This window comes from Pantherophis guttatus, chromosome 4, assembly GCF_059756535.1.
Source record: "Pantherophis guttatus breed Tessera chromosome 4, ASM5975653v1, whole genome shotgun sequence".
NCBI classification, from domain to species: domain Eukaryota; kingdom Metazoa; phylum Chordata; class Lepidosauria; order Squamata; family Colubridae; genus Pantherophis; species Pantherophis guttatus.
Genome location: NC_142066.1, coordinates 19,247,063 through 19,261,618, shown reverse-complemented (window position 1 = coordinate 19,261,618; position 14,556 = coordinate 19,247,063). Strand labels below are relative to the sequence as shown.

The following is a 14,556-nucleotide window of genomic DNA, read 5'->3' as shown; positions in this document are numbered from 1 at the left end:
CCTCCCTGCGAGCAAGCAAAAGTGGGCCTCCTGTACATGGGGGAGAAAAAAAGACACCCCTGAAAATAAGCCCTAGTCCTTTTTGGGGGCCCCAAAAGAGAAACATTATCTATCTATCTATCTATCTATCTATCTATCTATCTATCTATCTATCTATCTATCCATCCATCCATCCATCCATCCATCCATCATCCATCCATTATCCATCTATCTATCTATCTATCTATCTATCTATCTATCTATCTATCTACAGTATCTATCTACAGTATCTATCTACAGTATCTATCTACCAGTTTGACACCCCTGATCTAAAATAATTGTCTAACATTTCAAACAAAAGATGAAGAGCACCTTCTAAATTCTGATGTGAATTTGGAAGATAATCACATTCTTCTCCATTGTATGTCACCTTGATGTACAGATATTATTAAAGTATGTACAACTACAAAGTGCAGGAAACTAAATGGTAAAAGAACCCAATTCTGCTTCATTGAAGGGTCTGTTATAAAAAGTATTTTATCTCTTTATTAGTTGCTCTTTCCTGTTCAAATCAGGTCTCAGAATAATGATATAGCATTTGGGGGAAAAGATACAGCCTAGTAATCCAGCTGCTGAAGCCAAAATGGAGAAGATCTGTACAGCCACCATGTACTTTCCCTTGGTGCTGAGATATGTTGGAACAAATGACACCCAAACGCTGCAAAAGACCAACATGCTGAAGGTGATAAATTTGGCTTCATTGAACCTGTCTGGTAAATTCCGAGCTAGGAAGGCCACCATGAGGCTGACAGCATTCAAGAACCCCATAAAGCCAAGCACAGTATAAAACATTTTGGTTGAACCTTCATTACATTGCAGGAGAATTTCTTCAGCCATGGAGTACATGTCAGAATCTGGGAATGGGGGAAAAATTGCTAACCACACTACACAAATGGTGAATTGGACCAGGAAGCAAGGTAGGACAATAGAGATAGCCATTCTTTTCCCTACCCATTTCCTCATTTTAGAGCCTGGCTTGGTGGCCATGAAAGCAAGAACAACAATGGTTGTTTTTCCCAAAATACAAGAAAGAGCTACAGAGAAAATGATGCCAAAAGAAGTTTGTCGCAAGAGACATTTCACTTGATCAGGTTGTCCAATGAAAAGAAAAGTGCAAAGGAAGGAGAGCAGGAGAGCAGTGAGAAGAATGTAGGTGAGGTTTCTGTTGTTGGCTTTGACAATGGGAGTATCCTGGTGTTTAATAAAGATCCCCAATACTAAAGCTGAGATGAAAGATAAGGAGACTGCTATGACCAGCAAAGAAATCCCCAAAGGCTCTTGATAAGTCAAGTAAGTTATTGTTTTTTGAAGACAACTATCTCGATCTTTGTTTGGATAATGATCTTCTGGACATGGAACACAATCATCTAAATCTGTGGAAAAAAAGAAAGAAAGAAAAAGGAAAACTATTTAAAGAAATGGTATAGTTTTTTAAAAAAATCAATTATTAATTACACACTAGATCCACTAAGGTTCTGTGACTTACAAAAGGATTCTATTTCCTCCTTTTTCATAAAATAATTCAGGATACAATTTACATACAATGTGCTACTGTGGAATACTAGCTGCAATCTGAGCTTGGTTGTTTGCTATATATAGATAAACCTCTCATTCAACAGTGACAAGAATAATATTGATGATAAACCTAAGAGGGAAACAAAAAGACAGAATACATTCTCTGAAACAGCCAACACCCATATAAGCATGGATTAAAACTATCTGTCAGCCTCCTCTGGAACCGCCTGTGCTTCGCCAGACAAACACCACACACGCACGCTCAGAAGGTGAGGCTATCCAGTTTAATCGTAGCTTATACGGTGGTCATACAGTAAGTGCTGAAGTTCTTCGATGAGAAATAAAGTCGGAGGCGGCCGTTTCTGCCATTTATCCAGCTTTATAGAATGCTATTCAAGCGCCCCACCTTTGCTCTATTACAGATTTAAAGTAACCGCGCTACCTATCCCATTCTGGTTAATTGTGGGTCGTCATTTACTTCCGGGTTTTCACTGTCTTCTTTCATCACCGGGATCTGCTTCATGCTAATGGCGAGATATCTATCACCCCCCCCCCCGTTCCCCTATACCATCCACCACCTAATATCACCATGCCATCCTAATTGCTACAACACCCCCCTTCACCGTGTCTTGTTCTTCTGGTCCTTCGTGCTCTGGATCTGCACAGTTGCTCATGTCCAGGTGGTTCATATTCCCCAGGATCTTGTGTCGAGGGGTTGTCTGACACTCGACACTAACACATAATCAGGAAGAAAAATATGCTAATCGAGGAAGTACCAAGGAGAAAATCATACATCCATGAAATGTAGTAGGGAAAATACAGTATACAGACAAGGAGAAATCCAGGGGTGGGATTCTACTGGTTCGGACTGGTTTGGGTGAAAACCGGTCTGTACATGTATGCAATCACTGAACCAGTTGTTAAACCAGCAGGATCCCACCACTGGAGAAATCCCAACATTTGCTCAAGAAGCTACTTATTCAGCCATGAAATATCTGCAAACAAAACAACCAAACTAAGAGAGCAGCAAGGACTCCACACTTGAAACCTGAGACATCTATATTCTCTTCCATTTTGCTACAGCATTTCAAATTGGCCCCCCTGGTTTTTTACAGCATTCTCTAGCTTTCGAGACATCCCATGTAGATTGTTGGAATGTCCTTTACATGAATGCCATTGGAAAACAGTAATTGGTTCACAGTGCAGCCGCATATGCAGGTCTGGTTGTTTCATGGCACACCAGAGTTTTGCTACTGCTCCATGAGCTATTCTGGGTTTCTAGTTGCTTTGCAATGCAATTCAAGTTTCTGGTTCTGCCTTTAAAAGCTTGCTTCTCACTGGACCAAGTTATAGGCAGAACCCAAGGCTCTGTCTTAGGCCCAGTACTCTTCAATATTTTCATTGATGATTTGGATGAGGAGATAGAAGGGGAACTCATCAAATTTGCAGATGATACCAAAATGGCATGAATAGCCACTACCCCAGAAGATAGGTTCAAGATACAAGAAGGATCTTGACAGACTTGAATACTAGGTCCTATTTAACAAAATGAAATTCAATGGTTAAAAAAAAAAAAAACAAGGTTGACATTATAGTAGTGTTTCAATATCTAAGGGGCTGCCACAAAGAAGAGAGGATCAACCTATTTTCCAAAGCACCTGAAGGCAGGATAAGATGCAATGGACGGAAACTAATCAAGGAGAGAACCAGCTAGAACTACGGAGAAATTTCCTGGCAGTTAGAATGATTAATCTGGAACAGTTTGCCTCCAGAAGTTCTGAATGGTCCAACACTGAAGTTTTTAAGAAGAGGTTGGACAACCATTTGTCAGAAATGGCGTAGGGTTTCCTGCCTGAGCAGGAGGTTGGACTAGATGACTTCCAAGATCACTTCCAACTCTGTAATTCTGTCTGTAATTCTGTCTGTTATTCTGTCTGTTATTCCAGACCAGCTCCTTCCAATGTTATCTGCCATCAAATAAGTGACTTTGGAGACACACTTTCTGTGTAGCGGCCCCAACCTTTTGCACTACTTTCTCATTTGAGTTTTGAGGGAAACCTGTACTTTTAGCCTTTCAGTAAAATTGATGGTGGCTTTTCCCCAAGTGTTCATCTAGGATGGCAAGTAGGTCAAAAGGTTGATTGGTCTGGCACTCATGACAAGGCTGGTTTTCTTTTGATTTTTTAAAAATGTTATTTGGGGGGGGGAGCACCTAGGGCAGTGATGGATAACTTTTTTGCCATCACACGCCAGGAGGGGGAGGGGGTGGGGGAGTCATGCACACACATGTCCACACCCATAATTCTATGTGCCTCACCCCCGCACATGTGCGTGTGACCCTTCCCGCTCCCCAGCATGTGATGGCCCATAGGCCCATTTTTGTCTCTCACCTGGCTCCAGAGCATTCTCTATGATTCTGGGGAGGGTGAAAATGGCCTTTCCCACCCCGCCGGAGGCCCTCCAGAGGCCAGAAATGGCCCGTTTCCCAATTAGCGGTTGGACAGGAAGTGACTTTTTTGCTCCAGCGACTCCTAGAGAGGCCAGGTGAGAGACAAAAATGGGCCTTCCCCACCCCCCCCAAGCACTGTTTCCCTACTTCTGTGGGCCCAGAAGGCCCAAAAATCAGCTGGCTGAGCTCGCGTGCCCACTAATATGGCTACGCATGATAGAGGTGGCACGCATGCCATCGGTTCACTATCATGGACCTAGGGTCATTACATGTGATTGACAACTTTATAACTTGATAAGAAAATCGATTCTGGGTGGATTAGGAATTAAAAATAAGCAAAAACCAAAGACAATACATTACCATTGTCTTAAATGAAAATATTATTAATTAGAATAGAATAGAATAGAATTTTTTATTGGCCAAGTGTGATTGGATACACAAGGAATTTGTCTTGGTGCATATCCTGTTAGTGTACATAAAAGAAAAGATACGGTCATCAAGAATTATAAGGTACAACACTTAATGATAGCTTTACTTCCAGAGAGAAGGTACAAAAGAAGCATTTTGAATAGTCTATCAAGAAGCTTTGGTTTTCATGAAGGATAATGTGAGGCAAATTATAGATTTATTGGAATATCTTGAGAAGAATAAACAGATCTCTGCAGTGCTGGTGTTTTTGGATGCGGAGAAGGCCTTTGATCGAGTGAATTGGAACTTTCGATTAAAGATTTTAAGAAAGATGAATTTTGGGGATCAGTTTGTGCAGGCGGTTTCAGCAATTTATCAAGAGCAAACAGCACAAATTATCATTAATGGAAGCTTAACTACAAACTTCAGTATAGAAAAAGGCACAAGACAAGGTTGTCCGTTATCCCTGTTGTTGTTTATCTTAACTCTAGAAGTCTTGTTGAACACAATACGGGACTCGAGTACTTTGAATGGAATAGTTATAAGACAAGAGGATTACAGAACAAGGGCATTTGCAGACGATCTGGTTGTTACCCTAACATGGCCGATGGAATCAATAATCCAGATGAAAGACATTATAGAAGAATATGGTATGGTATCAGGATTTAAACCGAATCAGAAAAAAACCAAGATGATAGTTAAAAACATGACAGAAAATCAAAAGAAGGAACTTGAAAGGAAGGCAGGCTTTGAAATAGTACCAAAGGTGAGATATCTAGGAGTCCAAGTTGCAGATTCAAATATAAAACTGTTCCAAAACAATTATGAGGTGTTGTGGCGAAAGGTACAAAAGGATATGGAAACATGGAAAAAACTGCAGCTGTCCTTACTTGGAAGAATAGCAGCAGTTAAAATGAATGTTCTACCTAGATTTTTATTTTTGTTTCAAATGATTCCGGTGCTTAAAAGTGATAAACAGCTGATGGAATGGCAAAAAGGAGTGAATAAGTTTGTTTGGAATGAGAAAAAGCCGAGAGTCAAACTGAAAATTATGCAAGATGTTCGCGAAAGGGGTGGCCTTAAACTTCCAAACCTACGACTGTACTATGAAGCAGCAGTGTTGACACAAGCAAGTGGGACAAAGACTGGAATATTGAATATAGAAAGTCATGACCTTGAATTTGGTTGGCATGCATATTTATTTTACGAAAATAAAGTGAATAAAGTATTCAACAGCCATATATTTAGAAACTCCTTGATGAGAGTATGGAAGAAGCACCAGTTGAAATGGGATTATAAAATACTATTGTGGTTGGATCTTGGTCATATTATACGGAATACAAATATAAAGTCATTCGGGGGGGGGGGTTTATACAAAGAAGTACTTTTTAATGATGGGGTAGATGGCAGCTAAAGACATTAAATACACTGTTGGAAGAAGGGATCAATTTAACTTGGTTACAGTATAATCAACTTCAACTGAGATGGAGAGAAGATCAAAAAACTGGTTTAATGCTGCATGAAGAAGAATTGCTAAGACAGATAAAAGAGAAAGGCCCAATGCATATCAAGAGGGTTTATAGCGTTTTGTTAGAAAGAGATTCAGAAAATGAATTGGTTAAAGATTGTATGATAAAATGGGCGCAAAACTTTGCAGAACCAGTTATGATGGAAACGTGGGAAAAAATATGGGTCCAGAATGTTAAATTTACGCAGTCACAGAATTTGAGGGAAAATTTTTACAAAATGTTTTATAGGTGGCATCTAGATCCTAAGAAATTGTCGTGCATGTATCCTAATGTTCAACCAAAATGTTGGAGATGTGATTGTTTAGATGCTACATATTATCATTGCAAGAAAGTGAAGGCTTTTTGGATAAAAATTTGGTGGGTTATGCAAAATGTTCTGAAGAAAAAACTCCAATTTTCTCCTCAATTGTTTTTACTGGGCATAGTTAAGGACTTTTCACTGGGTGAAATAAAATTGATATTGTATATGGTGACAGCAGCTAGGTTACTGATTGGTCAATATTGGAAAAGAGATGTTATGCCTACTATTGAAGAATGGACTTTGAAGGTGGCCAGTTTTGCAAAAATGGCGAAGATATCGGCATACTTAAAAGATCGGACTCAAGAGACCTATGCATGGGAGTGGAAGAAATGGATAGATTATGTGCAGAATAAATATCAAACTAGGAAGTACCAGATAGCTTTTAGTTGAATGTTGTGTAGAAATGTATAGTATAGTTCAATGTCATGTAGAAATGTATAGTACACAGGGGGTAGATTAAATGGGCAGTAAAGTATGATACAATATGATTTGGATTTGGATTTCACCTTGGGGAAGTCATGGGAGGAGGGGAGGGCTAGGGAGGGTTAGGGAGGGAAAGGGGGGGAATGGGAAAATTTGTATTTGTAAAACTTTTTCAATAAAAAAAAAAAGAAGAAGCTTTGGTTTTCCTGAAAAATGTTTAGATTATGTTCACAAAAACTTAAGAAGGAGAATTCAAAGCTGAGAAATTGATTGATCCAGCTACTTAGAGGAAACTGACTTGTGTTATTTTTTTTATTTATTTTTTTTAAATTTGATTTATATGCCGCCCTTCTCTGGAGACTCAGGGCGGCTTACAATGCGTTAAGCAATAGCCTTCATACTTTTTGTATATTTATACAAAGTCAGCTTATTGCCCCCACAAACTGGGTCCTCAATTTACCTACCTTAGAAAGGATGGAAGGCTGAGTCAACCTTGAGCCTGGTGAGATTTGAACTTACAATAATTGCAAACAGCTGGTGTTAATCACAATGGTATCAGTCTGCTGAGCCACCAGGCCCTGTGGCCCTGTGTTATCATCAAATACCTATGAAAATTAAATTATTTCATTTCTGAATTGTACAACAATGACTTGAACCTCAAGATTTCCAATCACCATAATATTCTTTAAAAATTCAGCCCCCATTTACATTTATTAAATAATTGATGTATTCAATATATTCCTTTGCTTACCCATTTGGTCAGCTATCTTCCCTTCTGGACAGCGTCTACAGTCATAGCAGCAAGATAATTTCCCTTCAATTTTTATCTTGCTATGGCCCAGAGGACATTTCTCATTACAGATGGAAAGAGGTAATATCTGTTCATAAATAAAGTGAGATTTCTTTCAACTGAAGAATTTTTGTTTTTGGGGTTGTTCTTTTCATCAGTTTCTTTAAACTAGTTCATTTACCTGAGGCTGCTAAAAAATTAATCCAAGTGTTATGGTTGTATTTAAATCATTTATTGATAAGGGACAGTGACTAAAAATTTCCTTAAAAGTGGAAAAAGTGACACACCTGGTTAAATGTGAGGGGCCAAACAGCATCCTTGGCAGAAATGGTGAGAAACCTTTCCAGGGGAGCCATGGGGTCAATCTTTCCAACCTGGACTCTCTGAAAGGACTTGTTTGGGAATGTGACCCAATTTAGAATATCAAATCCAGTTAGTAATTCCCCATTGGGACCAAAAGAAACCTTTTCCCCAGCAGTGTTGTTAAAGGAGACCTGCTGCAGAAAATGGTGAAACTAAAATAAGAAGAAAATGAAGAAATGAAAAAGTTAATAGGTTTCCTTAAAGGGTGCTGTCAGGATGCCCTAATCAAATCAAGCTTCAAAAGAAATCCAGTTATTTATTAGGAGCTTCATGTTGGCACGTTCCAAGTGAAGCCAACTCTGACCCCACATAATTTATGCCCCAGTCATGATCCTGTTTTCCCCCTCCCCAACACAGGGTATGTCATCAATCACATTCAACAATGGAGCAATTTCACAGGTTGTAGAGATCACTCCTGTCTGGCCGCTGTGGGTAACCATGGGAGACAGCCTTGAGAGAGATATGTCTGGAATGTGCTTTTGTTTTTGGCTGCCATGCTGCTTCATTAGTTGCCTCTTGCCATCCCTCTTGCCTATGGCAACTCAAGAACAGGCCAGGGATGCTTTGCAAGTTGACATATGAGGAAATCTCACTTAGTTCTTTTCAATTTGGCCTATGCTTAATGAAAAGTAAGCTGTTACATTTTACAACAGTCTACATATTGAAAATAGGAAGAGAATTATGCTCTCTGTCATGTGCATTACCTATCCTAACTAAAATATTATAATTGATTTTTTTTTAATGAGAATTCTGTCACAAAATTGAAAAAGTTAGAAACTCAATACTTTGGTCTAATCTATGGAACAAACTAGTACAGTTTACATAAACTGATGACATTCCTGAATTTTGCATTAGCAAACCTTACCTGCCATGGTGATTGAAAGAATCTGTTATCATCAATGATTCTATTTTTTTTGAGCTTGGAGAAGTGCATGGCCTTCAGAGCATATGCCACAGCATAGATGGCATTATAGATGCTATAACTGTGGCCAGTCATGCTCATTTCAAATATAGCTTGAGAAAGAGTCTCCAGCTTCTCTTCTCCTGTGCAGATCCTGTCAGCATTCTCATCTTTAATATCACTGGAGAATGAACATTCAAATACATCTTTCCAGAAATCCCTAATAAATCCATCATCTTTTTCTAAGTTAGGGTTTCTTTTCTGCATAAATTCTCGGAACCCTGTCAGTTCCTTTGAGTGAATTGCAAAGGAAAGTGCACCGTGGAGAAAATCAATGGGCAACTCTCTTTGCATAAGAATGGAGGTGAATGCCACCTGGGCTGTCATAATCCAAATTTTGGCTTTCCTCTCTTTTGGAATATCATCAGAGTCCAAAATATAAATAATAGCTCTCAAAGTCACCACAGCTGTAATTTCAGCATTCAAGATCACTACAATGGCTGTACTCTCTATTATGACTTTGTACAATTTATCTGCCTCTTCCACCATCTCAGCAGCTTCATTACCATACATTATTTTGGGGATACTTTCTATAAAGTCAAAGCAGATGCCTCTCTCCGTAAACATGGAAAGACTGTTTTGAATAAACCTTTCTCTATCTTCTTCATACAGGGAAATCAACCCAACCCAGGTCCAACTGAAATGCAACAGTAAGTATAGTATTCCTTTAAATTGGTGCATCTTATCTGGAAACATCCATTTGACAAATTGTGCTGCTGTTTCCTTATTCATCAGTGGAGCTGACCCATATGTGATCTAAATGGGAGTAAGAAAACAAGAGAGGCAAAATGGGTTTTTCCAGGGTAATCTGGGTAATATGTATGTTTGTTCATTGGCATCCTTGCTTCATTTTTGAAGATAGTCACCAAGTCTTAACATAACCCAACTATTTGGTTTGGATAGAAAGGACACAAGAATCTTCCTTATTAGACTAATAACTTGGTATCAGGAAGTTTCATAGTGTGTTAAAGAACAAGAATGGTTCTGATTTCCATTGCAGATTATGAATTGTTTCAGTGGTGGGATTCAATTTTTTTTACTACTGGTTCTGTGGGTGGGGCTTGGTGGGCATGGCATGGCTTGGTGGGCATGGCTTGGTGGGCATGGCAGCGGAAGGATACTGTAAAATCTCCATTTCCACCCCACACCAGGGGAAAGATACTGTAAAATCTCCATTCCTTCCCGACTCCAGGGGATGGTTCCTGCAAAATCCCCATTTCCTCCTGATCAGCTGGGATTTGGGAGGCAGAGAACAGATGGGGTAGGGCTAGTCAGAGGTGGTGTTTACTGGTTCTCCGAACTACTCAAAATTACCACTACAGGTTCTCCAGAACTGGTCAGAACCTGCTGAATACCAACTCTGAATTGTTTACATTCTTGTCTGATGTTTTGGAATACCTTTTACAAGAGTTATCATGCAGATTCAACCTCTGAAAGTAATAAATAACTGTTGAACCTCCGGTCTTGTTCCAGTTTTGATCTTACCTGAGGAAATTTGTAGTTACACAGAGCAGTTGCCATGTTAACACAGGTCTTAGTACGGGGTCCTCCAATGACTGCTAATGTATTGGTCTGGTCATTACATTTGTAATTGGGAATAAATTTACCTTTCGTAGATAGAAATTCCATTGCTAAATGATAAGTTGTAATTTCCTCAAGATAGTCAGTAGCAATGTGGAAACCAAGGCTAACATTGGGTAAGATTGAGGAATGTTCATTGATCTCCTTTACAGCAAATGCCAGAGCCAAAGCATGTTGGTAATTATGAGTGAGAAACCTTCAATGAGAGTTATAAATTATCTCAATATATTTCTACTTCAGAATTTGACAGTTGTTTTGTTTTCATTTCTCTCTCTCTCTCTCTCTCTCTCTCTCTCTCTCTCTCTCTCTCTCTCTCTCTCTCTCTCTCTCTCTCTCTCTCTCTCATGCATATTGATTGTTCTGGATATCTGTAATGTAATCTTTAGCAAACAATAGTCCTAGATTTTATGGTTTGGGAATCACATTAGCAAGCATTTGTAGCTCGCTTTCTTTTCTGTTTGAGATGTGTCTTCTAGAAAACTGTCAAAACTCATGATGAGATATCTCTTCTAGGATTACTCTAGAAGTTAGCAATAACAATTCAGAGTGAACAGGAGGGGGAAGGAGTCAGTGGTGGGTTGCCCCCGGTTCGGACCCACTGACCCGGACATCATCAAAGTTTATTTATTTATTTATTTATTTGTTTGTTTGTTTGTTTGTTTATTAAATTTTTATACCGTCCCCTCTCCCGAAGGACTCAAGGCAGTGAACAGCCAAAATTTAAAAAACATACAATATAAACATTAAAATACTATAAAACAAAATTAAATTTATCTTTGGCTTCCCCCAATTTAAAACCCCTTACCCATAAAATTCACCAATTAAAAATTTTAAAAATTTTAAAAGTTGACCTGCGCATGCACAGAAGCTTCTGCGCATGCACAGAAGAGCGCACGTGCATGTCAGCGAAGCAAGCACATGTGCACAGGCACGATGCAAGCTGGTAGTAAAGGTAAGTAGAACCCACCCCTGGAAGGAGTCCTATAGTTCTATGTTTTCCCTCTTATGGACATAACATTTTACAATCAACCTGACATTTGGTCTTTGTATTCTGTGGAAATGGTCTTCCATTTTCATTGTCCTAATGAATTTCATTCCTCGGTAAGATGACAGGAAAGAAAATTTTAGCTGAAGCACTAGATAGAGATAAGGAGGAAACATTGAAGGAAATGGACGACGTTTACAGGGTCAGCTATGCAAGAAAAAATAAGCTCCCAAAGGAGGTCCACGTTCAATTCCCAAGGAGGAAAGTTTGAGACATAATATATAAGATATCCAGAAAAGAAGCAATAATATATAAAGGAAAAGAGATTCAGATCCTCAAGCAAATCCTGAGAAGAGTAAGAGAGCAGAGAAGGGATTATAAATTCCTAGCTAAAAACCTGAATAAAAGAGATATTCTGTTCCGATGGCTGATTCCAGAAGGGATACTGGTCACTTGGGAAGAAAATCAAAAGAGACACTCTGGAAAAAGCACAGGAACTTTAGGAGCAACTGGTGGAGTTGGAAGACCAAAGAAGCAGAGAGGTTCTAGATTCAAACTCTCAAGAAGAACAAGACCAACCAAAAAATAAAGATGAAGAACAAGAAGTAAAAGATACCAACCAACAACAACAAAAAATAGAAGAGCCTAAGACAGCGAAAAAAACAGAAAGGGAAATAAGAGCAAACAGAAGACAAAAAATGAGATACAATTAGGGTTATGGAAAAAGAGGTGAAACTCTTATCTATCAACATAAATGGACTAAACTCAACGACAAAAAGAAAAAGGATTTTTGCAAACTTAATAAAAGAAAATGCAGATATTATATGTTTACAGGAAACACACATTTTAAAAACAGATGAAAAATATTTAGATTGCCCCAAATTAGGGACTCTGCTTCTGCAGATCAGGAGAAAAAGAAAGGAATAGTGGTCTACATTAAAGAAGAGATCAAGGCAAACAATATTTGCAGACCCCAAAGGAAGAATTCTGGCAATAGAAATACAGATAATTTTTTTAAAAAAATTATTAATGGTAATTTATGCCCCTAATGATAATCAAAAAGAATTTTACAAAGCTCTATATGATAAAATATGTAGAAATGACCAAAGAATTAAATTTAATAGATATTTGAGAACACTAAATCCAGAAAAGAGACAATTTTCTTTCTATTCGAACCCCCATTAGTCATGGTCACGCATCAACATGGCTTGGATGAGTGGAGAACTAGCAGAAGTGAAAGAAGTAGAAATTTTACCGAACTCGTGGGCAGACCACAACCCACTCAGAATTAATTGGAAGGAGGAAAAAAAACCAAGAAGAAGATGAATGCTAGATTCTCAATTATTGAAAGATGAGGAATTGACCAAGAAAATTAAGGAATCAAAAAATTAGAGACCAAATTACAGAACAGCCCTCAAAATTCCCAATTACGAGAACAATTGATTTTTCATAAACACAAACTTAATTTAGTTGATCAAGAAGAATTGGTTAGAAACTTGAAGGCAACCAAACAAATATATTTCAAACAAGCAAATAAGCCAGGAAGATGGCTATCTTATAAACTTAAAAAAAAGAGAGAGAAAAGAACCATCTACCAATTACAAGATGAAAATGGAGATTACCAACACACAATAGAAAAGAAAAAAGAGATCGGAAATGGTCTTCTATTTTCATTGTCCTAATGCATTATATTTCTCGGTAAGATGACAGGAAAGAACACTTAGAAAGTACCAGCGTACATGTAAACTATTTTTATGACAACCCCATGGACTGGATGAGTCATGCTTTTCCCCTCAAAAAGCAGGAGGACAGTGAATATTCCTGAAGAAAAATGACCCATCCGTTGTTGCAGTTAAAAGAAATTGCTTCATTTCAGGAAGTCCTTGCTGGAAGGAAGGAAGGAAGGAAGGAAAACATTTAGATGGTGATGGGGATGCACCTGGGAATGAGGATACTTACAGGTATTGATCAAGCACATCATGAGAAGGAAAACTTTGAAAAGTGTTCTCATTTGAAAGAAAGAAGATCTGATATATAATAGCAGCAATGATTAAGTCCCCGGACTGATAATACTTGTGTAAAATTGGAAGAGGACCTCTGAGATTGCAACTGAGAACAGGAAAATTGCACATTGTCTCAGGGAAAACAAATAAAACCAGGGTTCTGAATAGAAGCAACTCAGGGTAAAATATGCTCATTGTAGACATCAAACTGTAGCTCCAGTCTTACCATTCGACTGATCAGCTGGGTCATAATCAACCAAGCTATTATGAACGTTATTTAAAATGAAGTATCCCATATTAAATGTGTGTCTTTTGTGTTCTTCATACTTGTAATGTTGCACTTCTGAGCTGATATTAATGCAACACATATTTTAACCTGAGCTCATAGTTTTCTCATGTTTATTAGGATTCCCTTGAGACAAAAAAGAACAGTGATGATACCAATGCTACAATCACTTGGGAGATAATAGCTTACTTGCAGTACTATTATTCTTGTTCCTTTATACACTATCAAAAGAAAACACATTGATTTTATCTTAGAACAATCCTTAAAATGTTAGACATGAAACATAAAATGAGGGACCAGCATATTCACAAAAGAAGAATATTTTGGGGACATTTTGTTTCAAAGATGCTATTCTGTTGGGAAGGTATATATCTACAATCAGATTTATTTATTTATTTATTTATTTATTTATTTATCTATCTATCTATCTATCTATCTATCTATCTATCTATCTATCTATCTATTTATTTATTTATCTATTTATTATTTAGCCAAGTTTTTATTTTTTGCCAGTATTTCCTAATTTTTGGGCAAAGCCACCAGACATGAAAGAATGTGCCCTGTGCCTGTTTGCATTTCCAACAAGTTGGGCTTAAATTTGGATATATCTTCGCTAATCTCGAATGTGCCAGATACCATCTATACCACATTTTATACTGATTCTCTCTATAAACTACTGATTTTGTCATGATATAATTATTTATTTATTTATTTGTTTAAATTTCTATACCGCCCTTCTCCAATGTAGGACTCAGGGCGGTGAACAGCCAAAGTAAAAACAAGACATACATACAAACATACAAAGTCTAAAAACTGTTTAAAATAATTAAATAATTTTGGCCGTAATTAAAACATTCCAATTTAAAATCCATTTAAAATTTGACTCAAGCCAGCCCAGCTAGTTGGAATAAATGGGTTTTCAG

At 37.9% G+C, this 14,556-nt stretch overlaps 1 protein-coding gene across 1 annotated transcript; it reads right to left on the bottom strand.

The window, feature by feature from the left end:
- Nucleotides 1-505: 505 nt before the first annotated feature.
- On the bottom strand, nt 506-13,476 carry LOC117673019 (vomeronasal type-2 receptor 26-like). The gene is made up of 7 exons (XM_087893457.1): nt 13,304-13,476; nt 10,264-10,555; nt 8,683-9,534; nt 8,368-8,379; nt 7,742-7,969; nt 7,416-7,542; nt 506-1,412 (listed from the first exon to the last, which is right to left on the bottom strand). The coding sequence occupies exons 1-7, from the start codon at nt 13,474-13,476 to the stop codon at nt 517-519; spliced, it is 2,580 nt and encodes an 859-aa protein (XP_087749583.1). The 3' UTR covers nt 506-516.
- Between the last annotated feature and the right edge of the window lie 1,080 nt (nt 13,477-14,556).

What these genes read in the sequence shown, in the direction of transcription:
- LOC117673019 (XM_087893457.1), bottom strand. Translation starts at nt 13,476, where the DNA reads ATGTGCAATTTTCCTGTTCTCAGTTGCAATCTCAGAGGTCCTCTTCCA. An exon ending in GATGTGCTTGATCAATACCT is followed by an intron (nt 10,556 to 13,303) that starts GTAAGTATCCTC and finishes CTCTCATTGAAG; the next exon opens with GTTTCTCACTCATAATTACC. An exon ending in GAAGATAGCTGACCAAATGG is followed by an intron (nt 1,413 to 7,415) that starts GTAAGCAAAGGA and finishes TTTTTTCCACAG; the next exon opens with ATTTAGATGATTGTGTTCCA.